Here is a 26,262-nt window from a genome sequence, read left to right on the forward strand (position 1 = left end):
AGATGAGGGCAATCTTTACTGTACATACATGTATACCATGCATCTGCACCAAGGAGTGCACCATGCATCTGCACCAAGGAGTTTCCCAAATGCTCTCCATCAGTTCAGTTCTGGGTTTGTTTCAGGGAGTATTACTGAAGAAACTCACTTGTCACACAAACGCCATACATGTACATGTAGACCCAAATCAGACAAACTTCATTTTGTGAACTTTTGGGGTATTTCATTTTTTTTTCAATTGTTTCTTAACCCTAACACTCCTCAATCCTTCACCTGTTGGAGGATTGAGGACTGTTAGGGTTAACCTCTGGCGATGCTCAGTAAGTGCAGAAAAATGAAGCAAAGATACCAGGAAAACTGAAAAGGAAACATCATTTCTAAACAAGAAATAACTACCCTCTTTAGACAAACCAAAATTGGTGACCCAAACATGCCTGCAAAGAAGTCCTCATTGTGCTAACTGGAGCCCACTACTCCCACTTAAGTTTTGGAAACAGGTGCATGGCGTAGAGGAGCAAGAACTTTCCACGGACAGCTGCAGCAGGAGTGCTGTCCTAGCCTTGTAGTTTCTCAGACAAAAAAGCCGGCCGTCTACGTTGTACATGCGCTTCCACTTTTTCTTACCTCAATACCTGCACTTTACTTTCATCCATCAACATATCAGTACAAAAGGACTCATGCAGGCATTCCATAGGATTCGTTCTCTAATCCCTATCAAGAGAATGTTTTGACGGAGGGGTTCGGAGATGAAAACCTCCTCTAATCCTCACTTTGCTTCATCACTGCCCACAAATTCCCTGTTGCTTATGTTGCAGTATGAACCCGGCCAAAAAAAAAACAAAAAACACAATGTTTACCACAAGAGACGTCTGTGAGTAAAAATCACTATTCGTCCTACTAGCGGCACTCGATATTTCCAACGTGTTCCCAAATGGCATTTTGAAGTCAGTCCATGCACTAACAAGGTTATTCCCTGGGGGGAATGCACACTGTCTAATTTACATGCAAAGCTGCGGCCGAGTCCTTTACAAACCCCCCAAGCAAAACAGGTAGAGTTGTATTAAGGTGTGCAGCAGAAATGAAGCCCAAGTAGCGAATGTACAGAACAACGTAAAAAAGAATACCACTGGCGGGCAGCGTCAGGCATGCCTAAGAAGCGCTCTACTTCCAGAAAAAATAGAAAAAACACATTTTTTCCCCTGACTACTCAGAGTCCAAACCATTTTCTAAAGCCTGAAGACTCAGACGCTAAATCTGTTTGCTTTTCTGCCTTCATGTACCAGTAAAGGTAAAGTATTCAAATGCGACCATGTATGGTGTCCTCAGCCAGTACACATACATGTACACGTACACGTACCTACTTATGCAAAAGGACTCAGCTATAGGCTACAGCTCCACATTTGAAACAGGGAGTACTGTACATTCTCGGGGGACCTTTGCCCCAGCATTTGCTAAGTTTGGAGATGCCGCCTTACAAGCACTTACCGGGATGGGTGAGGGTGGATACCAGGCTGCCCCAATTAGTGGCTGCAGGATGTTACCGGGGAGGATACAGTCACCATGGTAACGGGAGGAATTCAGCAGGCACCACAGCATGCAAGAAACAGGAAGGAGTTGGGTGGGGTGAGGCAGACAGAAGGGGGAGGGGCGGGAGAAATGCAGAACAACTTTATCAAGTTTTTACATGTATGCATGTACATCTACATCTATGCCTACTGCTGCACCTGAACTGCTAACAAGGAGTGCTGGTACATGTACATGGACAGTGTAGGCCCCATCAGTACACTACAGGGGTGTGAGTGGCCACTTAAAAATCAAAGCTAACAACAGCTACATGTAGCAAAAAACTGAGATGTCAAAAGTTTCCACACTAGGACAGACCAGGTGTACAAAAAAGCTGAAATTCAGGGTCAACATCTGAACAAAAAAAACCTGAAATCGGCTAACAAGCTGAATTCTCACACCCCGGGCATTCAGTACAAGTTTATTTCTCACAGCGCTCTACAATGTAACCTTAAGTTCAGCAACTCTGGGGGGGGAAGGATTTGTGCATGAAGATTGCACAGGTGGCAACATGGGACCTCTGGATAAGTTGGGCTTCTACAAGTAGATGGCCAGCGGTGCAATCTCAGGCATTTCCCAGCCACTTTCTTCCGACCCTTTGAATCCAATTTGCTTGAAGTGTTTACAACTTGAAATGAAGACGAGATTTCTGGGGGAGGGGGTGGTCATCAAATGCTGATTGTTTTTCAGAAGTTGTTTTTGTTGCTGAGTGGAACTTGTCACTGGAAAGGGGCGGGGGGCGGGCCTGAATAAAAATGATCAGCGTGATTGCTTAGATGTGTCCTTTTACATGCACCGTGGCAGTCATTGGTGCTACAGGGTACCTATAAGTTGCACACCTGAGCCTGTATACACTGTACATGTAAGTTTAGCTTTAAGACATTTTAAGTTCAGCATTTACTATTCAGTCAACCGTCATTTACATCTATCTTTACTACATGTATGTATAATGAAGGTGAGTATGTCCATGTTCGTGTATACATGGGCGAGCACAATAAAAACTTCACACTTTATCACATTGATTTTAAAATTTGGAATTACAGTATACAGAAAATTTGTCAAATATTACGGAAATTCTGGTGAACAAACTCGCACCGGACATCACTTCAGGTCAATAAGAACTCGATATAGAAACAAATGACTGAGTCCCTGACTCCCCCAACCCTGCATGAATTTGGAAACTTTTGGAAAAAATCTGTTAAAATGCTTCACGAAACTTAGTTTACTCAAAAAGCTGAAACTTTTTCAAATGTTAAGAAACGTCTTAACTTACATGTGCATTGTAAATTTGGGCAAACATACGATAGCAAAAATAGAGAATTATGATTTTTTTTTCTCGTTTCATTGGTCTCTTTAATCAAATACTTCTGTTGGGCCCGAATACCGTAGATATGCCTACTACATCATACATGTACCCTTATACTGTATGTGGGAAAGAACATTAAATCTATTCCCCTATTTATGTAACATCCCATTCAAATTGGAGGATTGAGGACTATTAGTAGGGTTAAAGCTGTTCTAAATACGTTAACTGTACATGCCGCGGGAATAATTTTCTCTGTGTTCCCATCACTTGACTGCTTTTATTGATAAAGTTCAATCGGCCATGAGAACGACCACGGCATCAATATTTAGATTGAAGCCTTGCGCCACCTACGCCCTGTTGCTACATATAGCTCCACTTGCTCTACTTTATTTACAAACAGCCCAGGACAGGAAGCCGGCGAGTTCACGGCAAGTTCATGGTGAGGTTACCGCTGATATATACATGCACACATACCTGCCGTACAAACACTGAATGGCCTCCTGCCGTTTTAAACTACAACCGCGGCACAGCTGTTTCCAACTGCACCGTCTTTCTTGATCCACTGATCACGTTCAATACTTCAGAGGCAGCTGGGCAGTGGTGACCAGCTTTTGTATTCTGTGCATATTTGGGAGTTTACCTCTTTCTATCGGGGGGGAGGGGTTTGAGGGATAATTGTTCACCCTTTTCTAAAGTGGGTTTATATACATGCAGTACATTTTACACGGGTGTCTACATTTCATTAGAAAAAAACCCTTTCATGAAAAGGTTTAGGGGCAAATGCAAAAGATTCCAATTCTGAACCCGAGGTACATGTGCTAATTACACATTTGGTACAAACCCTACACGGATGTGCTTTAAATAGATTTGGTTTTTTGGGTCGAGCGCCATCAGTAACTTGTAATACTTCACTGAACTGTACAGCTACAAATTTGTATGAATGTCACAACATGGCAGGGAACCGGTCAGAACTTTCACTGTTTCTCAAGGAATACATGTACCATGTAGACATGCCGGATTCAATTCAAAACCGGATTTTTTCTACAGGTTGCACTTACCGGTGCCTGACGCTCCTTCACAGCGTACACCAGCGTCTTCCGTGTGTCTGCACTGGTTGTCCCGCCATTGGCTTTGCGGGCAATGGACCAGTTCAGCTTCACTGCCATCGCAGCGGACGTGGTTCAGTACAACAGGACCTGTTCAAAGGTGGATCAGGAACCAAACTTTTGGGTGGGCCGAAATTGTTTTTGAGGTGCAAATACTGCCCACTATTATCTGCCGTACTTCACTACGTAACCTTTCATGGAGGGTCCAAAGCTTCAATGGTTTGGTCACTTTTGAAAGGGATGCACACCCCTGTTCTCATCTTGACCGATTTCACGACAGAAGTAAACTGTGGGCCTCTTGGTTCCACAGGGATCCGGATCACTGATTGCGATCCCGATCCGGATCCCTATACAGAACACAGTGTTACCGGTAGCAGTAAGCGTATAACATTCCTTTGAAACCTCCCCTACACTATGAAAGGGTATATTACTAACCTGTGCCCCGTCCATAGCCAGGTGCAGACACAGCGGCTGTGGCAGAGCCATATCCCAGCTCCCGGCAAACCACTAGGGCGTCATTGATGTCCCATTCATCATCACACACCGTGCCCCACTCCCCATCAATGTACACCTGCGGCAAACAAACAAGTGCACCCTTTCTAAAAAAACATTCCGTGGTTTATGATTTATGGTTTATGGCACACCCATGTCTGATAACTGAAAGCCGAGTAAGCAAAAAAGTCTCTCCTCCAGGTTGGGAGAAAAAAATGGCGAAGGCAATTCTTTCATCTTTCTAAATCAAAGCAGTTTGTTCCAAGACGGGGAACACATTTTCTGAACTCCGGTCCATGTGGCTCTTTTTGTTTTACGGTACGTGTACTGAAGTATAAGGTAAACTTGCTCAGCTTTGTTTTAAATGAGAAAACTTGGGCTATGGAGGCTTGTTTCAAGCAGACTCAAATGAAAAGCGACAGAAATCTTGAAATTCAAAAAGTAAATTATTTATTAAACAATTTAAAAGGAATAGAATTTTTCAACAGGGCAAGAAGTATTGTTCATCTCTTAAATCTTGCTAAATCGTGGCTGAAGATACTCCCAGTTGTATATGTACATGTATGAAGCTACCCGGTATTATATTGATTATAATGTACAACTGTATACATTCTTGTGACTGATTTTGCATACGGTCAACAATCAGCCGGTCGGTACGACGAAATACATGCATTTGATCAAATTTAAGGTCAAATATTTGAATAGTGAATTATTCGAAGTGACTCAGCCCTATTACACAACTCTTGTGAAAACCAGAACTTAGTTTTTTTTCTACTGGTTGTCATCAGCAGCGTGACATGTGAGGAGAAGTTTCTAAGGAGGTACATATACATGTACCACGGGGGTGCAAACTTTTTTTTTTTTACAAGGAGGTCCACTGAAAGCAAAAAGGGCACATTTTTTCAACTGCCGGTATTTTCCCAGGCAATTTCAGCAAAAAAAGTAACAGACGAAATCACGAAAATGTGAGGCCTAGATTCAAATTCTTGTTTAATTGAATCTTCCGGTCTCTATCCAAACAGCAAAGAACACCATTGGATTCTGTCACTGTATGTTTTTGAGTCAGTCATATATTAAATAAGTTGATTTGAATAGTCAGACATGCTACATGGACGTTGAGAAAAAAAACGAGGAAATTCCAATCTTTAATACAAGAAGTGTTTGTGTGTTTCAATTTTTCAATTGAGTGAGTGTGAAGCGAAACATGAGGAAATATGCTGATCAAAGGAGACACTGCATGCCTGATTTAGTCCTGTCATTTTATTCAAATGTGTCGGAAGCCTGGGAAAGAGATTGCTGAAGAATTCAATTTAAGCAACCAGCAAACGATCTCCATCTTCCTCCATTCACATTGGTCTACATGGCACTGGCATACATGTATCGTGCATTTGGACTCTAATTTCTTACACTTTAGATATAATCACAGTCATTTTGAAGGAAGGCAAAACTTGATACAAGCGTGTGAATAATAAGGGACGGATGAACCTCGTTTTGATTCAAGTATGTGGTTACTTTTGGCAAAATGCTTTCAGATCAGAGTGTACCTGTACATGTACTTTGCAGGAAAGGAAAGCGGAAAACATAAACAATATAATGCACAGGGAAATAAAAAACCAAACTTGCTTTCATGTTACAAGTAAAACGACAGTCCTGATTTTCCTCACATGTACTGGTACATTTCCATTTTCATGATTTTTGTTTCAACTTCCCGTTTGGAATTGTAACAACAGATTGATAAGAAATAACCGCATGTAAAGAAGACGCGTGTCACAAAACAAATCCTGCATCAATTTCAACTGAATTAAACTGTTTACAGAAAACAGTGTTACATCCAGCCGCATTTTAGTGCAGGACAATTTAGTAAGGGCGAAGACAGGAAGCGAAGCCACAGGAGTCTCGCGGGTCACGGCCGAGGGGGGGGTCTAGGGGCCTGCTTAAGGGAACTCTAGATCACTTTTTCAGTTGAGTTTTCAAATTGATTATAAAAGAGTTCAATTTTTTTAAATTTCTTCCGGGTAAAAATTTTCGTAGTGACTAATGTTTTTTTTTTCTGGGATTTTCAAGGATTTTTGTGCTGGTCGGTGGGCTGTTTCATCAAGCTTAGTGCTGGACGGTAGAACGCTGTGGAGGAGATCCCTGAACATCCTGAATGGTGCCGACTGGCTTAGCTACCGGTACATGTACATGTACAACACTGGCCAGGATATAAAGGATTTTTATAAGTAAAGCAGTGCTTGCAGCAGTAAGTTCATGTACATCATTAATCCTATCCCTCTAGAGAGTTAAAGAGCATTTATGATAAAAGACGTGCAAACCACATACGCGTACATGTACAGGTACCTACATGTACTCAAAGCGATTGTTGCATTTTAAATGAACACGTCAAGTTTGAAGTAGAGTGACTTTAAATAAAAACTGAAATATATGTACCACAAGATTTAAAAATCCTTGGCGCTTCAATGAATCTTAACCCTAACCTTCCTCAGTCCTCCAACAGGTGAAGGATTGAGGAGGGTTAGGGTTAAACTTGATTTCAGCCAATCTGTTAATGTTGGACAAATTTAACTTACTGGTGAATATGGAGGCACTTGAATGCTACATTTAAAAACACAAATAACAAAATGCACATAGAATGACTAAAACCTGCAATTGGCTTGCAAGAAAATGAAGCTGAATGTAACACAGGTACACATGTACATGTACGGTACATGAACCGGTTGGTGTGAAAATGAAACCCCGGCATGAACAAGACTGAAAGGCATCCATGACCTAAAAATGCACACTTTTTGCTGAAATTGCAGGGAAAGCCTACATCAAATTTATCAACCGTGACCATGTGAGCGCATGGCTAAGAGGTTTTCAGTAACAAGTACATGGCCCTGCCCCCTCCCCCCTAGCAGAACACAAGGACCCAGGCTTGAGACCCACTGCAGGCAGTTTCAAGTTTTTCCTTCTAACCTAAAGAGTACAAAACCATCCTTTCATTGTTATGGATTCCTACATCAATGTTAACTGGACTTAAATTACACATATCACCAGGTGATTTTTTTTAAATTGGCCAGAGATGAATGGAAAAGGACTGAAAGATCATAAGATATAAAATCAAATGTGCAAAAAGATGATTATCCCAAAAGTTGGTGAACACTTTCACAGGAAAAGGTTTTTCTGTGTTGCAAGTAGGAAAATATGGTAGGCCTACAAAAGGCTATGTACAGGTAGGCCTACATCATGTACATGTATATCCAACCATGCGTTCAACGATGCTTTGTACAAGTGGGAAATCATTTTCAATAATGCCTTCAGGCCCTAGGCCTTGATACATGCAGGAAGGAATAAAACATGGTACCTGGGGTATGAAATGTGAGTGAGAATGTGAAGTTTAACAAAATGATCTACTTTTAATATATTATTATTACTCTGCCGATTCACGCTGTTAAATTTCCATGACAATATCCTGCGCCTCGGATCCTAACATCCCTGGACCGGCATGACCGGAGGTAGACCCGTAAACAGGGCCCAACGAATACTCCTCCGTCGTATACTTCGTTGGGCCCTGTTTAATGGTCTAGACCGGAGGATCCTAACGGAACTTGTGCGTACGCATGCCATGCGTGTACGCGTGTACACCATGTAGTCCTAACTTTTCGTTAGTTTCCATTTGGCCTACTTCAATATTTGGCATGACTTGACATCAGCAGTGAGGTAACGTTAGGCCTAGGCCTAATCCAATTATAAAGGAAGCCGAGATTTACACGGCAGACACGTTTAAAGTGTTGTTGCTTACATTACATGTACCAAGTTGCTACAATCGAACGACGAGCCTACCAGAACTGCATACGCAGCCCGCCATCTTGATTTCCGCTTAGAACGAGATTTGGACTATATTTCGTGCACGACGCATATCATGACGTGAAACAGTCGTCGGGAAGGGAAAAGTTAGTAGTTGTGTTTGGAAGTTGCGTTCATTGTGTAAACAAAAGTAGAAATAGGTACACTTTACCTCCACACGTCCTTCATAGGCCGTCACTCCTCCAACCAATCTAATAGCCAAGTTCTTCGATAGTTTAGGATCGCAAGACTCGACACAAATTCCACCATCCAGGTAGAGGTGATCTTTGCAACTGGAGCAGACGGAGTTGATGGGCCCGTCGAAGCAGTTATTGCAGTTGTCGTGGCAGGACTCGCAGGTGCGGCTCAGGGTGTTCCCGTGCCTCCCAGTGCCACAGTTGAGGACGCAACGGCCCTCCGTCAGGAATCGTGGGGCCTCACAGGCCAGGCAGTGCTCCGCGTGGTCGGTACACGTCAGGCAATCAGGGGAGCAGAGCTCACACCGATTGGTGCCGGGTACTCGGTAGTAACCATCTCCGCAAGAAGCTACGCAGAGACGAGAGACGTCTGGTCCGGAGCATCGAACAGCTGTGGGAAAAATGTTGCATTTTCCCTTCAACTCTGAAGAGCATGTTGAGCGACGATAATGTTTTTCCTCCTTTTTAAAATTTGAATCATTGTTAACCCTGTTAATTCTTTGCCGTCTTCTATTTTGAGTTGAAACTCGTGTATTGACTTTTTTAAAAATTATTTTTTATGTAGGCTACAAAACTTATTTTCCTCTATTTGGTGCCGAGTCTACGTGACTTGTTCAAAACGAGGAAAACTCAGACACTAGCTTTTCTTCAGAGATCGGACGTATAGCAAGGACTCGAACCGTCGATAGATAAAAATTAAAATGGGTCCTTCAAGCTTTACGTTTCTGTAAACAAAGTAATGTGTTACGCCTGTATAAAGAAAACGGAACGATTTGATTTAAATAAGCCTATCGCATGAAAAGAAATACTTTCCTTTGATCAGTAGCTTGCTGCTGGTAATATGTTTGAAAGGGAGCTGTTGACGAGTGTGTGTCGATAAACAGCTTCATAAACATGGCCCGTTTTTTAAGTATCTTTATTGTTTTGAGTGAAAATTCACTCCCAAAAGTCGGAAACTAGGGACCAGACGTTAAAATTTTAGTGTGAAATTTCTTCAATCGAAAGTATCCAGTTTTCACTTGACCTCCGACTGCAGTGATTATTTTGTCAGAGTATGTCAATCTAAATTGAGATTGATTTTCACTCTAAATCGTCTTGTCCCTAGTTTAAAACTTTCGGATGTAAAAACTAACTGGCTCATTAGAAATAACGCGAGCATCACCGACCGTGCATAATTAGCCGTGGCGGGTAACCTCATACCTGCATCTTCGTAATGGGCGCAGTTGTGTCTCCCCCACTGAAGATTAGGACAAAACTCTAACTTGGACTCCGTCCCGAGGCACTCCAGGTCATCAAGGTGAATGGGCATGCGCGATGATGCCCCGTCGAAAGACCGGTTGGCAACGCTGAGCGCCTCAACCGCGTTACCTGAAGATATGTCAAGTTGAAAACTGAGTCATACGCAGCTCATGCAGCTAGGTAGGTTAAAAAACTATGACTAACTTCCGTCATCGCTCAGTCACTTTTAATCTTGTGCTGCTAAGTTGAAACTGCCGCAGTGCACAGCATCATCCTACTACACAATCCGAAATTTAACTTCGTGGATACAAAATGCACAAACGACGGACTCAAAACTGGAATGTGGGATCGACGATCTCTTCAGCAAGTTGCAACTGACCATTTTTTTTTTCATTTTCGGGGGATAAATAGATCGGTAAGTTCAAATAAAGGTGGAAGACACGCAAATGCCGTCTATTGAGAGGTAAATGGAGGCTAGGACTGGGAAAAGTCATCATGAAAACAAGGCAAATTGGACGAGATGGACGAATTATTAAGGCGTAGGCCTATAGCGATGACCGAAGGCGCGAGGAATGACGGGTTGCTTTTTCATCACTCACCAAGCTGAAGTTCACTGCACACAACCTGTGCATCGTGTATGTCCCAACTGTCATCGCATATCGATCCCCACACCCCCTCGTGTAGGATCTCCACCCTGCCTTCAAACGCGTCGCTGCCTCCCCGTAGCCTAAGCCTGGTCCGCGCAGGTCCCCGAGAGAACATATTCCCACAATCCATTACACATCTATAGCATTTCAGAAGAAACAATCGCACTTATTATTTTCGTATTTCTGTTCTTGCTTTCCTGTACGCGTGCGTCAGAACTAACCGGCAGACTGTTCAGCAATGTTCAGAAAATTGCGTCACTATACCGTACTAAATAGTTTCTTTTACTTTCTTTTGTAAGACGAATTTAATATAACTTTATGCAATAAATATATATTTCAGTTTTTTCCTTGTATTTAATCATAATATGGTTTAGAACTGGTTCACTTTTGATATTTTACATTATAGTCAATTGTATTTTTAATTTTGCGTGCATATCGTTTGTACTTTGAAATTATGGATTTTTATATTAAACATACAAATTATGATTTTTTTATATTATACATATAAATTATGATTTTTATATTAAATGTATAATAATATGTAGACTCTGTTTTAACTACATCTACTTGTTCTGAATTTGAGATTGTTTAGATTTGACAGTTTGCCTTAAGTAAGAGTGTGAGGGAAGTGTCAACATTTTGTAAAATAACCAAAAGAAATGGGTGATAAATATAGATATGTCGATTAGGCTTCACAGTGACGCCTGTTATATTTTCTGAGCGCAATATTTTTTCCCTGGAAGCCGAAAGTTTCTTCCGTCGATGGAATTAAATATGCAAAATTTCGACAGCATCTCATTGATGGGAAATCACCTGAGATCAATAAAGATCATGATGTTTTACAGTGCTTTTGTAATTTTTTTGTTCCTGCTTCAAATATGCCAGGGATTTCCCCCTCTTTCGTCCCTAAACCTTAGAATATCGTAAGGAAATATACCCGCATTCTAACACAACCGGAACTGTCAAATGACAATCAAAATGACTATCAAAAAAAAGAAAAATAAATCAATTCCTACGATAGAAACCGCGATCTGCAAATCGCGAGTCCAAAATGTCGAAGCCACTTTGCACGCTTTTCCGTATTCAGATGCATGTAAATTACAGTCGAAATGATGATGCCTTCAGCTAACTCATGGTCGGTGTAATGGCATCTTTTCTAAGACGGCGCGAGGATGGTAATTCCATCCGTCGGGGACGGCAGTGACGTCACTCTCGACTGTCTGGCTGCGGTACAGTGTGCATAATTCGAAGGAAAACGTTAACCGGAGATTTCTCCGTGACGTTATGATCACGAGGAGGTGGGCCGGATCACGTGCCGTTGTAAGAACGTCACATCTGTCCCACCACCCAGACACATTATACTCTGCCCTAAGCAATTAATGAAACGCTGGTTCCGCCCATAACCTCTTATCTTATAGACGCACTGGCACAATTATTGCGTATGTTGCACACTAGAAAAGGTGGCCCACGTGCAAAAACGCACTTGCCATCAGCAGCAAGATAGCGCCGAGCTTGAAAACCAAAGTCCTCCCACGCATTGCTCGTCTACGGCGCTGTCTCCGTATCGTAACCGAGACGGCCATGAGCGCAATATTTGGAGACAAAATACAGATTATCATACGAAGAAAACCATCCCTTGCTTTGATATCCAAGAGAGCTTTAATCTTGTAAATTCCACAGAAGATCTGACGTAAAGTACAGGAAAGGACAGAGCTTCAACGGTCTGACCTTCTCGCTACCTCCCTACTTGGAGATTCAAACACGTGTGTTGGATTTTCACGAAAATATGGACTTCCCCTGTTCCCCTCCAGCTTTCGTTTTCAATAAGGGTGTTAGCAAACAATTATTTTGTGGCACGACATAAAGAGATGTCATTGTATTTTTGTCGATAGTATTGTAGAGTCCTGTTGCTTGTTTATTTGTTTTATTTATTATATTTTTTCAGGATATGCACTGCTAGTTTCTACTTCGATATGTCTCATTGTCTCTAATACAAATCATTAACCGTGCCAGCCAGATTTTCGAATAAGAGTGTAAACAAAACGGTGATGACACTGTGTGGCATGTCATCAGAACTTGTTTCGGTATCACTGCAGATTGCTTATTACTTTCTGCATCCCGATGTCTTTCTTTAATTAGGTGTAAGTTTCCAAATTAGCGTCACAATCTGAGCTTGATTGACAAATACCTCCAGTTTGTGTTCAACTGCAATCAACTATCCGAAAATGCAGGCCACGGTGTAAGTTTTGTGGGCTGTGTGTGCTTGTTTGCTGTTTTTGCTCTGTTCACGGCGTCTCACGGCGGTTGTACTTGGGTAATTTTACTCCTCTGAGTAACTTTCAGGAAGATTTATTCAAATATCATTCAACACCAACAGAAGAGACTGGAGAATACACACACAGGTGCTTTCCTATTTTCATTTTTAAAGCGATGACATTTTCTTGAAGTGTGTGATTTATTACTTCACCAGCTGGCCACATCTGCATTGCAGAGGGGATTGAGGAAATTCACTATCCTACGACATTATTCGTTGTGGAAGCAACATAAACTGGTCTTTATATGTCGGTATACTAGACTTTTATTCGCTTTGTTTACATGTGAAGTTTCCTATAGCAATGGGGCAGGGTGAGACCCGTCGAGCTCCCATGGGAAAGCGCACGCGTAAACAAAGAGTGACGTCATTATGTGTTAGGTCTGTTAATTAATGCTCGGGATGTTTCAAGGCATCCATAGTTTAGAGTGTTCGGTTTTTTTTGGGGGGGGGGTGTATTCAATAAAGTCCAAGCTGTCCATTCTGTATGTCTGCAGGAGAAATGTTAAGCTCCGCACCTAAAGAGCCGTTCACTCATTGCCCTCAGCAGACCGATTGCGCCCGCGAAGTCACATGACCTGTAGTGGGTATATTATCAACACGCCCCATGGCAAAGCGTGTTTTAAGTGTTGTTAATATCAAGCTGATTTTTTTAAAATATATAGTAGCCTATACTTAGCACACCATCAGTCTCTGTATTGTAGTGACCGTCGCCGTTGTTATTGACACACTTTGCAATAGGAGGACGCCATGTTTGTTGATGTTTGAGGGCCGCTAAAGTCACGTGACGTAGTGGGTGCAATCGATCTATTGCGCCGCCCACTCCCTGGACGGTGCACATGCATAAACTTCATGCATTCTAAGCTATACATGTACAGGTGTAGAGGCATGTTGCAGGTATTATTGGCAATCGCGAATTCATTCTCGAAAATTAACCATCAGTGCATCTTCGTGTAGTGTGTGTCACAAGGAAAAGCGAACGTAGCGGTGTTTAGGCTGCAACTTCCACGAAAACAGGGTTAAGAGAAGATAGGCCTACTTTATTAAAGGTACATTCGATCATTTGCAGCCATCCAAAAAGTGACTGACAAAATAATTGTTAAAAAGCAACAGGGAGTCTAAAAATAGTTATGGGAATGTGAAATAATTCTGTCTGGCAAGCCGTTATTTTGAAGAAAACAGTGAAAGGCGGCCATTTCCAACGATATGTACATGTATAAAGACACGAATTACAAATTGCCGCGAGCAGTTCCTAGACTATTCATGTGTCGGCCATGATGAATTGAAAGTGAGGTAAAACCTTTCCTTTTGGGAACCCAAGAATAAAAATAACAACGACGAAATAAAAGTTTGATACAAATTCATGCCAGTTTCTGTTTGGAATGATTCAAGTTTGTGATAAACTATATCTAAATGTTTTATGCCACATTTAAAAAAATGAGGTTTGGAACCCAAAGAGTCTGGTACCACCCCATTTCACAGATTACATTGAATATGATAGATTCGGGGATTACGATCAAACATGGCTTCCCCTTGAACACAGTCTACTCGGCAAAGCGCGCAAGGATTGAAAGGGTGCACGCGCTCGCACGGTTGCTAATTCGTCGGTTAAGACTGGTGTTCGACATCGCGCAGCTGCATCTGGTCAGAAACGAACAATAGTTCGGAGGCAATTGACAGTTTTCACGTCAGCCATATTATTTCTTTTTATTTTGGGAAATTAAAAATAGAAATGAAAGCAAAGGAAGTAAAAGTTGATTACAGATTAATCTCAGTTGCGATGGTGCATTATTTAAAATAAATGATTTGTTATATCTTTATGTTTAAAGCAACATGTAAAGAATGAAAGTTAGGCATAACACCGAAATAGTCTGGCACCGACCCATTTAGCAGGTTACACTGAATAAGATTATTTCATTGACTAAGTCATGTTTTATTCAAAACATCCCTTAGCAACTTTAATGATTTGAAATCGAGATCCTAGAATATTGCCATTCTCGTTGTATACAGCATTCACTGAGTTAGCTGAATATCGACTTGGGGGAAATCGTAATTATTTATGGAAATCACACAAAATGTAGGCAATGCAGATGAAGCCTAATGGGAAAAACATTGCGAGACAAAATGGTGAAAAAAAGTTCCATTCGACAAGTATAGGGTGACAATCCTATATGGGATTCCGAAGACACGCTATACTGGGGAGTTCCTCTAATCCATCTGTCTTGGTTGGATTCGAACCCCAGTCGCGTGTGTGGAATTTCGACTTTGTGAAAGTGATAAAGAAAGCAAGGGCAAACAAATACGCACCTGTTCCCACGGAGAAAACGCGGATTGGAGCAACTCGTGCAGTTGTCAGGGGCCACTTCGCAGGTGTAGCAGAAGGCTGCGCACGGCTGGCAAGATTTACTCGAGTCGTCACCGTACAACCCGGGGCCACAGTCTGAAACGCAACGGTGGCCCTCCTCGGGGTAAGACGACTTCATGTAGGTGCCTGCAACACACTGGGATGCTACATCAGCCCCTGGGGTTGTTGGAGAAGTAAATGGACATAATTATTATCATTTGTAATCGAATAATGTATGAATGATCAAAAGTCAGGCATTAATAATGGGATGCTCGGCTTACTGACTTAAAACCGACTTAATGAAAACGAAAACATTCAGTCACAACTGCGAAAGATGTCTGAGAGAGAACTATTTAGCAATGGAAAAGAACTAATCTATAAGGATAAATCGGAAAAAAATTAGAGTCTGCACAAAATTGCTTCCACTTGGTATTGTCAAATAACATCAATGGAAATGTTTTTCTTTGTAAATTTCCCCTTTGTTTGGTGTTTGAGGTTGTTTCTTTTGGCATGGTCTCTGCTAGATGTGTTTCTTTTTGTTCTGTTTTTCTTCTTCTTTTTATTGCTTTTGTTTTGTTTTCACTTATATTAATAGGACCGGGGAAAGTTCAGCTATTGATTATGAAGGGGCTGGGAAAGCTTATATGTCGGGAATACCGGACTATGTTGGCAGACGTGAAAAAAAATGACGCACATGTATGGCTTCCATTTTTGTGTATTTGATAAGGTCACCGGATGCAAGAATAATTTGACTGGTTCTTACATATAAAAATTAAGCGGCGCAATATCAGACCGTCATTGGAAATGTTTTGTGAACAGCTGTTGGGCTTATACAAAACCTTCTTTGAAAAAAGGCTGCAAACCGTTGCAGTGCCAAGGGTAACATTGATCTGATTTCTATTTCAAATGCGAAAACAACGTTTGACGTAGATGTATTGATCGTTGCGGAATTCTGATTACCGAATTTCAGTTGTGAACAGCTACAATTAGTAAATCCTAACCCATGAACGTCATTTGAGATCTCTCCTTTACATGAAGCAAAATATATGCTTTGAATAATCAAATACACAAAAAACTTTAAAAAAAAAATTTTAAAACGGAGAATTTCGGTAGGTGGTGTATGATGGCATTTAAATCCTAAAAAACGAAACGAACTAAAACCAAAAATATAGCAATAGGCGACGAGAGCAAGACCATTGAGGCCCTTGCAAGTTACATGTACTGCATTATGTTTTCAAACACAAATGACGGATAAAAGTGCTGCAGTCTCGGCCGGTTTCGTTGACCATTCGGTGGCACGCTAGCAAAATGCACTGTTATTGTAAAAAGTCCCTGTTGTGAGGCAAACAGAGACGCGTCTGTTTCTGCTGTGTTAGTTAAACGACTGTTACAGCAACCGAAATCTTCCTCACGGCATGACTACAGATTTTCTGAATGACTGAATTTTTCGGATGACTGAATTCACGCAAAGTCCGCATTCTGTTGTGTGATGTGGATTTTAAACAAAACTGTGTATTTTATTTTAATTCAAAGACAGCAGCTTTATTAGAAACTTAGAAGATTATAGCTGTTTTAGAAACAAAACAACTCTTAAGTTCGGCTTGTCCGAGGCAGTAATTCTCAAAATAAATAATATAAAATCACTTTTGGTTTTAGTTTTGCTTCGATTTCTTCTCATTAAACAATTTATTTGTGGTATTGAGTTACTTAAGGCGTTGTTCCAAAATATTAAACTGGTATCCATCTACAACTTTGATCAAGCATCGACCGTATAGGGACCATCCTGGAGAACAGGTTAATGACTGCGCTCCCAGCGGTCGAAACTCTTCAAGCGCGATGAAACGCGCTTTGTTATTGGTCCTTGAGAAATGGGGACATTTTGTCGCTGGGGTTTGTTTACAAACAGTTGCTTATTCCAGGCTACTCGATATTTCATAAAAAGCATATTTTATTCGAGTCAACTGTGGGAAAATAATGTACAATGTAGTGTACGTTGTTGTTACATGCTTCTCATTTCATGACAAGCAAGAATCTACAGGCGTAGTACATTTGAAGGGTGTGTGCATTACAGCCAGCGTGAAGCATTCCTCCCGAAGACCAAATGGATGCACCCAAAAAAAAAAAAGATGATGCAAGCGCGCCGTAGTCTGCGGTACGATCATGCATGCGCCGGCTGCTCTCAGTCCTGCGGTGGGAACTTGGCTCTGGCTGATCTTTGTGACTGTGACTGTGTGTGGCCGCGCACCCCGAAGGGAAATATTAATGAGTGTTTCGTTTATTACAGACGTCATGCGTGGGTGGGAACAGGGGCACACATACTCCAGGATGTTACATATATTATAATGATGGTTTGTTGTGACGGCGGATTATTTTGATTGGAAGCAAGGCATACCAATACCATGGATATTATTTTGACTTCCAGACAGTCTGTGATATTCTTTTGTCTTGTTATAACGGTAAACATTAAATTATGCTTCCAGCAAAAATGTAAGTGGACGTCTTTTAAAATCCATGTTTCATATGCACGTGTAAATTATATAGGCTCATAGCTTAGGGGATAGTATATTATCATGGCTTACATTGCAATAGTGAGAATGCAAAACAGAAACGATCCATTCGATAACAGATCAAATTAGGTTGGAAAAGAACAAAAAATACAGGGGCTTTAAATAAATTCAAAGTATCACAGACACCTACCTCTGCTTAACGTTGCAAAACTGATCAAAAATATATGAACGAGTGCCATCAGTGAGGATCGTTTGCTCACTGTGATGAGCCGGTCCATGCTGATTGCAGCGGCTGTGTCCTCACCGGCTAGTCGATCACACACCCACGTGTTTTGGCCACAAAATTATGCTATTTCAGCCTGGTTGTTCGCCTTACCTAAAGAACGAGGAGGAAAAAGTAATGGGCATTATTCCCACATAACCGAACCCGTCTACGTTCTGTTATCGTTCAACATCGGGGCGGAAGATTTATCAAACGAGCCCAAGTCACGGTTATTGCTGCGAACATGAAAATGGGGTGAATAGTTTGCCAGAAACACATTTACACCGGTCACTCTCTTTTGTATCTTCGTTTCAGTTTTATTATATATAAATATAAATTTTGTCTGGGGAGGGAGGTTTTGGAGGTGCTTAACATTTAGAATAAATCAGAGATCACAGTAGGCCCGGCCCGCTGTGACAACCTCTACCGTCACACCCAATTTGTATACAGAAGCATTCCTCTGATGTGGCGACGCATAACAAAACATTACAGTACGGCCCGGCCCATAGAAAATAGGAAACAAAACAAAAACCTACCGGCATTTGCGATGTGTTTGCTGTTGGAAAATTCTGCTGATCCCCTTGAAGACTGCAGTCGGTTTCTTCTTTTTGTGACACGCAAAGTACCAAAAATGAGCGAAGATTGTCAGGAATACGCGAAGTATGGCAAGCCGGTCAGCTTCTGGCGCGAAACTCGATTGTATTGTACTATCGTAGTAAAAATGCCGGCCTTGTGTTTACGTTGTTGCCGCTGAACTTCATTGAGAATTTCTAGCGCGTTCCATTCTAAAATAGGTAGACTCACTACAATAAGAGTAACGACGCTACAAGTAATAGCTCAGTAAAGTGTTATAGCATTCACGTGGAAGGTGCGCTGTATTAAAAATTTCAGTGAATAGGCAAGCAGATGACGTTTCAAGCCGAAGTTGATTGTATTAACAAAGATTGTCTCACATGTTTTGGCGAGCTGATTTGTGTGGTTACCCATGGATGCATGAATGAGCCCGTGCGTGTGATTGCGTCATATTAGAAAGTTGCGAGGAATTGTAGTGACCCGCTTAATGCTTGTTCAGTCTTGCACGCAGATTATAAGACACCATTTCCTTCTACAGCTGCATGTGGTTACGATTTCATTATAGCACTAAAAGGTGGAACATTCTTTCTTTTTTCTGTCAAAGTCGCTGAGGCTTACGTGTATATGATAGGTCTACGAGGGATACGGTTTTAGCGGCACTCCAAACACCACCATTAGGCTATAATTATTCCCTTTACCTTCACTACTGGAATTATTACAAAGGGAGTAATTGGAGGCCCGACCCGAACTTCGATCCCACGGGCATGAAATCCTGGATGCGTCCCACAGAAACCGAGGTTTCTGAAAGGATATCCTGAAAGAACAGAAAGTGGAGTTTTTTCATATCAGTGATCTCCTGTTTGGCAACTGACCAAGAATAGGTTTTGTTTTGTTTGTTGTAGTGTAGTGACAGTGCACTGTAATTGTAGTGTTGTGAGTGTGCTATGGGACGGTGGACCCTCGTGTTACGTTGCAATGTAGACAAGTGTCAGTTTTCTTGGGATGTGTTTATACGTGCATTTCAGCATTTCACCAGTTTCATTCAAATCCTATTATATGGTCTCTCCAAACTAAACAAAAACTCCGCCTCAGCCCAAGAGCGAACTCACCATGCTGATTTTCAATTTTTAATAGCTCCAAATGGTCGGACAACCTAAGTGGAAAAACAGTCGTCTTTTTTCGTGGAACCCGCCATATGTCGGGCACCAAGCGTTTTGTCAAAACTATAGCATAGTCTGCAGTTTATTACGCACGCGTGTTGATTTCTGGTGTCTCGGTTGTTGCTCCATCCTCCAATCGACGATGAGCCGCAGCACAGTACCCGGATGAGATTTCATTTTGAGACACATTTTTTGACGAGATCAAACCGTGGGGCCTATATACACACGGGTGATCGAACTACTGTGGCGTTTTCTCGCGAGACAGCAGGTACAGATAGAGGGCGCCATCATCTACTACCGGAAGCGTGTTAGTTCGTCGTTTGAAATTATTTTCTATTTTGAAGTTGGCCCCAGTTCGGAATGCACATCTTCGTGTGGTATTTGGGGATGTCTGTGGGTGAGTGTGCGTTGTGTTCCACGAGCGAGGCATGCATAACGTGAACCTCAGCAACAAGTCTACTTAATGTAGGATTAGAAGATGTGATGTGGACTCGCAGAATGCAATTTTTTCCCGCTTTGAAAAACTCAGTTCAGAGGCAGGGGGTGGTGAGGGTTGTCCGTGTTAAAAAGAGAGAGGAATATAGTTCAGGAAACCATCATTAAAAATCCAGCTCGAAGGAATTATCCTAATGCGAGAAAGATAGGAGAGCACCTTTTTCCGAGTTTCCTTAACCACAGGTGAATAAAGGAATGTCTCCACTGCGTGCGTGAAACAAGTACATGCATTTGTATAATTGTTATCGGTTTTGTTTGTTTTTGTTTAGTTTGCTTTATTTGCCTTGTCTTGATTGCCCTTGGGGGGGTTCTCAGTGTACTGAAGCTCTGTTTCAGTGATTCACATATGCTCCAGTGAAACCACGTTAAATGGATGAATGCTCTTGAGAAAGCCGGAAATGATCCCTAGCCCCGGTTTTGGTTTTCTTTTTCTGGGAAACCGGAACTTCGAAGAACGTCCGTGTGACCGAGTTAAAAAATGGGTCGCTATGCGTGTACAGGGCTTCGATGATTTCTGCCGTGTGGGGTGTCCTAGTTTTTGTTCTTCCAGCACCGACGTCACAGCAAGCAATTAGTTTACCACAGAGCATCAGGAGCAGTGGTTCAATTACAAATGAGAAAAGAATCAAAATTATTGTCCAACTCCAAGCGGAGCGAGAGATGGCCTGTTGAAGTTCACGGCTGCAGCGGCAGTCCTGCATTTATTTCTGTTTGTGTTTTGGACTCACTACGCGCTCGCCGGGGCTTGTGCGCGTTCGGCATAGGACGCGCTGAGCGTACTCGATCTTAACGTGTATCCCGTGATGCCGCCGGGCCTGAGCAACGAACAACCACTTCGGAAATCCTCCCACCAGTTCATCTCTTCTTTGCCGGTGAGGGTGCCTTTCATTTCGGGATGGCTGGATCACAGACATATAAACGCATAGCCCGCCAGTCTAACTGTGAAAACTATACAGCGCGTGTAATCGCATTCACTGCGTCCAGCGCATAACGCGCTTAAATTGCCTGTATCTGAACGCATGTGCTCTCAAAATACAACTTGGCTTGTATGATTGTGATATTCACGTTTTTGCTCTTCGGTCCTGCCATCTTTTGATTCAAAGGTTGAAACTACAATGTGGAGCCGATTAAGTACATGTACACAGAGATTTTTTACAAACCAACAATGAATTCTATGGCTGGAAATTTTGCAACTAAATTCCCTGTACATGAGCAATGATAAAGACTGGATAACGGACGTAGTCTACTTCCTGCGGAGAGCGTTCGTGTTACGTGTGCACGGTTCATCAGCCACAGACATAAACGCATGTGGTTCAGCCTGCGCTCAACCAAAGATTGTATCGGCGCAAGGTGGAAAACTTCACTGTTAATACGCGTGAAACGTAATCGCATTGGCGCCATTTCGGTAGGAATGCGGCAGTGCATGTTAATGCAACAGGCCCAGGCGCCGCGACAGACACGCACACCTGTAACGTTATGCCTGCGTTCCTGTGCATTAACATACACACTCAAATGGCGCCCTCAATGGTGAAAACACCGTTTTGGTAGAGTTCTCCATCTTCCGCCGCTGCTCTCTTTGCGCACAACCGTAACCGGCCTGGCATTACGCGAAATTATTCACCGATAGAGGGCGGTCACAAGTCATAAATCCTAGCGATAGAGATGACAAGTTTGTTCTTTTACGTTACGCTAACTTGGCCCAGAACGATTAATTATCTCGTTTCTTGATCCTGAAAACTGTCTCTTTTGATGCACCACTGAAGGGATTGTAAATAGTCATAGGGTTATCAAATGGGTCTACATTCACAAAATATCCCAGCAGTACAGTTAAAGCCTACTCAGTCCCTATGTTATCGCGGTAACACTATATTGACGCGGTGTCAGGAAATCCTAAATTTTGCGTTGCCACTGAGTTCCCAATCGGCAATATTCGCCCAGGTAATTAATTAATAAGTTATGTCCAGAGGATAAGTTTTATTAAAACAGATTGAACAATTCTGCATGTTTCCGCAAGTTTGATAATTTAAAAAAAACTATGCCGTAAATTTTCCGAAATTTGTAAATTCTCGTTGACCATGTCCGTCATTACCTATTGTCTATCTAACAGTTATTTTGAACGTCGCCCTGCTGTTTGGTATCCGTTGCTGGGTTCCCGTATGTCTATTTCGCAATGGCCAAAGGTGTCTAAAGGCACTTGTTAATTAACAACGAGATTGCCCAGTTCTTTTCGAAGTCAGAATAAGGGCTTCTGTACTGAAAACCTTTTTGGTGTTTGTAAAGCGCGCCCCCAGTCTCCATTACAATAGGCTTTTACCCTCCGCGCTCGGGGCAAATAGCGAATACTTACGTCGACGTTATTGTCGCATTTGTTATGCTTTTCTTGTACAATTTGAAGAATTTTGCAATGGATGGTTAGAATCTGTGACATACTGAATTTTCAATAAAATACTAATGAAATGGTCATAACTCTCGGAGAATTAGAACTCGGAAAAAAGACATTTTTAACAATTGTTTCAAACGTCAACAAAAGAATGAGACCACCAAGAAAATGAAATTTGTGATACCTGCATATTTATTATTCCTTCCGTAAAGCACCAATCTAAGTAATAACATGAATGCCAAAGTTGCTGCTACATTTGGGGTAAAAAAAGTTCTGCGGAAAAAAAATGAAGTCATTCCTTGCCAGATTAATAAGTGTAAAGTGATGCAATTGTTCCCACCTCGTTCTCTTGGCATTTGGCACAAATGGAGTCGGTTACATGTAAAATGGAACATTACCACAAACAAGGCTACTTCTTCTTCTTTTAATCTTTATCTATTCATAAACAAAGTGCTTTAAAGGCCATCGTAGAAACCATTTCACGATACCGTGATGATAGAGACTTCACCCCCGCTTGCATATAGTGCGCACACAGAGTTTCTGAGCTATCGTAGAGGAAAAGAAATTAACCACAAACAAAATTTTTATGAATCAAGTTAAAAAGTAGGTGTTAAACAACAGCAAAGATAAGATCATTCAGGAAGGTGGGCAAGCAATCTTTATTTCGATCGGGGAATTTGATAACTACCGCGATAATAGAGTAACTAAATCCCATAAGGAAGAAGCTACGAAGGTGCCAAGAATGCATTGCTATATAGATCAACAGTTATTTGAACGGGGAAGTTCCACCACGAAATTGCTGGACGGTTGTGACGGGATTACCGGAGCCGAGGTTGGGGATCTTACAAATTGTCGTTAGCCGTGTATCCAAAAGCTGGAAGGGAAGGACAGTGTCATTTGACAAATGTAGGGTGCAGTTCAAGTTGTCTGAGACTCGACATCAACACCATGTCACAATCCCTTGAGTTTCTCATGACTTCTTCGCCGACAGACATACGAGTACATGATCTTGCAGACCACTGGCAAATAAAGCGAATATTTTGCCCTTAATGACAAGAGAGAGTGTGTTACACCCCTAAATCCCACTTTGTTGTCACCTCCTCCTAATGGATACAGGTGTGACATCATCTGCGCATATTTTGATTGATCACCAAGTTGAAGTAGCAGCTGTACGTGTCGTTTCAAGATCAGGGACGACGGAATACCTAAGCGTGGTGTTTGAGGTTGCAGGCCAATAAGTAGGCCCAAAGTTGCGAATCCCGATTTGTAGGCTTTCAGATCCTCTGGGAGTCGAACATTTCGTGAGACTTGGACTGGATGGTTTGTAAACAAGGATGACGGAATTATTTGCAAGCAGGACTGCCAGCTTATGTTTCTGAAACTATCAGACAAAACGCTCCCATCGCTTTATTTTGCAGAAGAGTGTCGGCATCAATTTCCAAAATGCCAATGGGGGCCAGTGACAATTTCGTGCAGAGATCGTTTCCTGAGACAAATATCTTCAAAACTTATCGATTAATTAAGCCAAGAAAATTGAAAGGAAAATGACAGATGAGGAACGAAAGTGAGCTTTAATCTGACATATGTCTTAAACACCTGCAAAACCTGGCGGTATTTTTCCTGATTTTTTTTTAAGTGGGGATATTTATCACTTTTGTTTATGGCGGCATATTTACTGGTCCGCAACTCTAGAAGAAAAATAGCGACCGGAAACAGTTGATGGCGCCCTCTGCATTTCAGAATATCCTGCGAGCTTTTGTGAATTAATTTTACAGAAGGGCAGTTTGTTTGATGACGGTGTGCGTGATCAGTCACCCCGCCTAGCTGGAAGAACGGTAAATTTCAAATAATTGCAGCATTATCAATCAACCAACCAATCAATCAAACAATAAATCGATCGACCAATCAATAAGTCATTCATCAGTCAATCAAATAATGAAAAAAAAAACATATATGGCAAACCTGGCAAAAATAAGATGAATGTTTAGACTCTCATTGAGTTGAACTGGGGCTGATCTCATTATCAACAAAGAAGAATTAACCGGTATGTTTTCCCGTTGGAAACTGTAGACTTTTATCCCGTTTACGTACGCTCACAAACTCAGGCAACATAATATTCGACATTGCTTTTAAATTCTGGATCTCCAGCCCGTTTCTTTCTGCTCCTAAGCAACCCCTTGGCAACGGATGCCTACTGAGAGACCTTTAACAGGCGCATGAAGGGAAAGTGGAAAATAACATCCAAACTCTTAATATACTCCTTTTGCAACAAGATTTTACTTTGACATTTTGTTTTGTGTGAATCTGTAAGGTCCCCGATGTGCCTGTATGATACCACGTATACAGGATGATGAAGTGCACGATATTGTTTACGGAATGCCGAATGGGTGGTTAAGCCTATCATGTCTCCATGTGGCGGTATCGAACGCCAACGGCTCTCAAGATGTCAAGACGCAGACAGTTGCGGAACTGACACTGCGTGACGTCACTGCACCATAAGGATTCAACAAAATGGGGTCCAAAAATCGGACAAGTTTTGGACAAGATTCCTTCAGGGCCGGTTCATACAAATTTGACGTCACCCAAAATTTGCAGCGAAATCTCGCCCGTAGGTGAAATTGTGCGCAACTCTTGCGAAATCGCGACGCGGATGTTTGATCTAAGTGTTACAATTTCGCGTTCGTGTTCGCTTTTGTGCCGAGACAGCGGGGAGGTGGCGGGGGCAAGCGGGGGGCTTCATGGGGGACGTGCCCCGCGCCGCCTCCCCTCAGCCACGCCGCTGGCCGAGTATGAACCGGCCCCTTAGGTGGTGATACCACCTCTAGAAACCAAACCAAGACTCCAGCTCGATGTACTTTGCTTACGCTCAGCTGTTTTGTTAGCAATAGGGGCGTCTCATGAGAACGGGCAAAATGCATGCGTGGTACTGCGCGAGAGACATCGTACGTTCGTGGTGCCTGCGTGCGTGTTCGGCCTACTCAACTCCACGCAGACAGTCGGTGAGGCTGAGCTCGATCCAATTCTCCCAACAGTCTGCGTCGATGAAGTGTTTCCATATGATTACAGGACTTTGCTGATATCGTCAGGGACTGATAAGCGTCGGTATCGCTTCACATCGATATGAAAACTATAGGCTAAAAACTATAGAACGGGGCCTTTTGTCACTTGGTGGCGCACAGCAGGCCTGTACGTGTATGCTGATCGAACGGCTTCTACTCAAGTGTCGCCGCATCACAAAATTCCTGTAAGTAATGACATAGGCCTACAACATCCGTTCAATAAATGCTTGGTTGACTTCTCACGGACAATCAAAACATGATCGGCCCCTTCACACTTTGTATAGCTGCCTGAATTAATCCCGTTGTCAAAACAACCGCCAAGTGATAACGGATGACTAACACAGACTAATTAAAAAATTCAGTCAACCCTTTATATTATGTTTCTGGCTCATTTTGCTGAAAAGGAATTTTAATTAAAGGGTCCGTTCAATGTAACTCTTGAAGCGCCTTAACAATACACCGGTGATAAGAAATTTCCATATCCGTACGCAAAACCGTGATGCCACCCCCTATGGACAAAGCGCAGCGATCATAGTATTGTTATAAGTGTGCTACAGTCCTAATTTTTTTTTTCTTTATTTATTCTTGTGCAGGTGCACTGCGCAGATCCAGAGGTCGACGCCCCTGCTTGGATACCAAAAATGAAAAAATAAAAAAGAAATATTATTAAATATAAAATATATAAATAAAATATATATATATAAGAAATATATATAAAATATATAAAGACGACATCCATCAGGAGTCATTATTTCTGAGCGCTTAAGTAGCTATTAATTTGTAAAAACAAATC

At 42.0% G+C, this 26,262-nt stretch overlaps 1 protein-coding gene across 2 annotated transcripts in view; it reads right to left on the reverse strand.

Moving 5' to 3' along the window:
* Positions 1-18,571, reverse strand: part of LOC110989440 (antigen WC1.1-like) — a 64,935-nt gene extending 46,364 nt beyond the window's left edge. The window contains exons 1-9 of one of the 2 annotated variants that reach the window (XM_022253818.2): positions 18,339-18,570; positions 17,731-17,916; positions 14,997-15,210; positions 10,331-10,515; positions 9,693-9,860; positions 8,468-8,883; positions 4,411-4,546; positions 3,928-4,065; positions 1,486-1,527 (exon numbers count right to left, since the gene is read on the reverse strand). In XM_022253818.2, coding sequence (XP_022109510.2) covers positions 1,486-1,527; positions 3,928-4,065; positions 4,411-4,546; positions 8,468-8,883; positions 9,693-9,860; positions 10,331-10,515; positions 14,997-15,210; positions 17,731-17,818 — 1,387 coding nt within the window. In that variant the 5' untranslated portion in view covers positions 17,819-17,916; positions 18,339-18,570. Of the gene's footprint in view, positions 1-1,485; positions 1,528-3,927; positions 4,066-4,410; positions 4,547-8,467; positions 8,884-9,692; positions 9,861-10,330; positions 10,516-14,996; positions 15,211-17,730; positions 17,917-18,338 lie in introns of both variants that reach the window. The other variant, XM_022253819.2, reaches the window with a different exon arrangement.
* Positions 18,572-26,262: the final 7,691 nt, after the last annotated feature.

The sequence above is a fragment of the Acanthaster planci genome, linkage group LG05 (assembly GCF_054643075.1).
Source record: "Acanthaster planci isolate LZ-2023a linkage group LG05, COTS_SCS, whole genome shotgun sequence".
Taxonomy (NCBI): domain Eukaryota; kingdom Metazoa; phylum Echinodermata; class Asteroidea; order Valvatida; family Acanthasteridae; genus Acanthaster; species Acanthaster planci.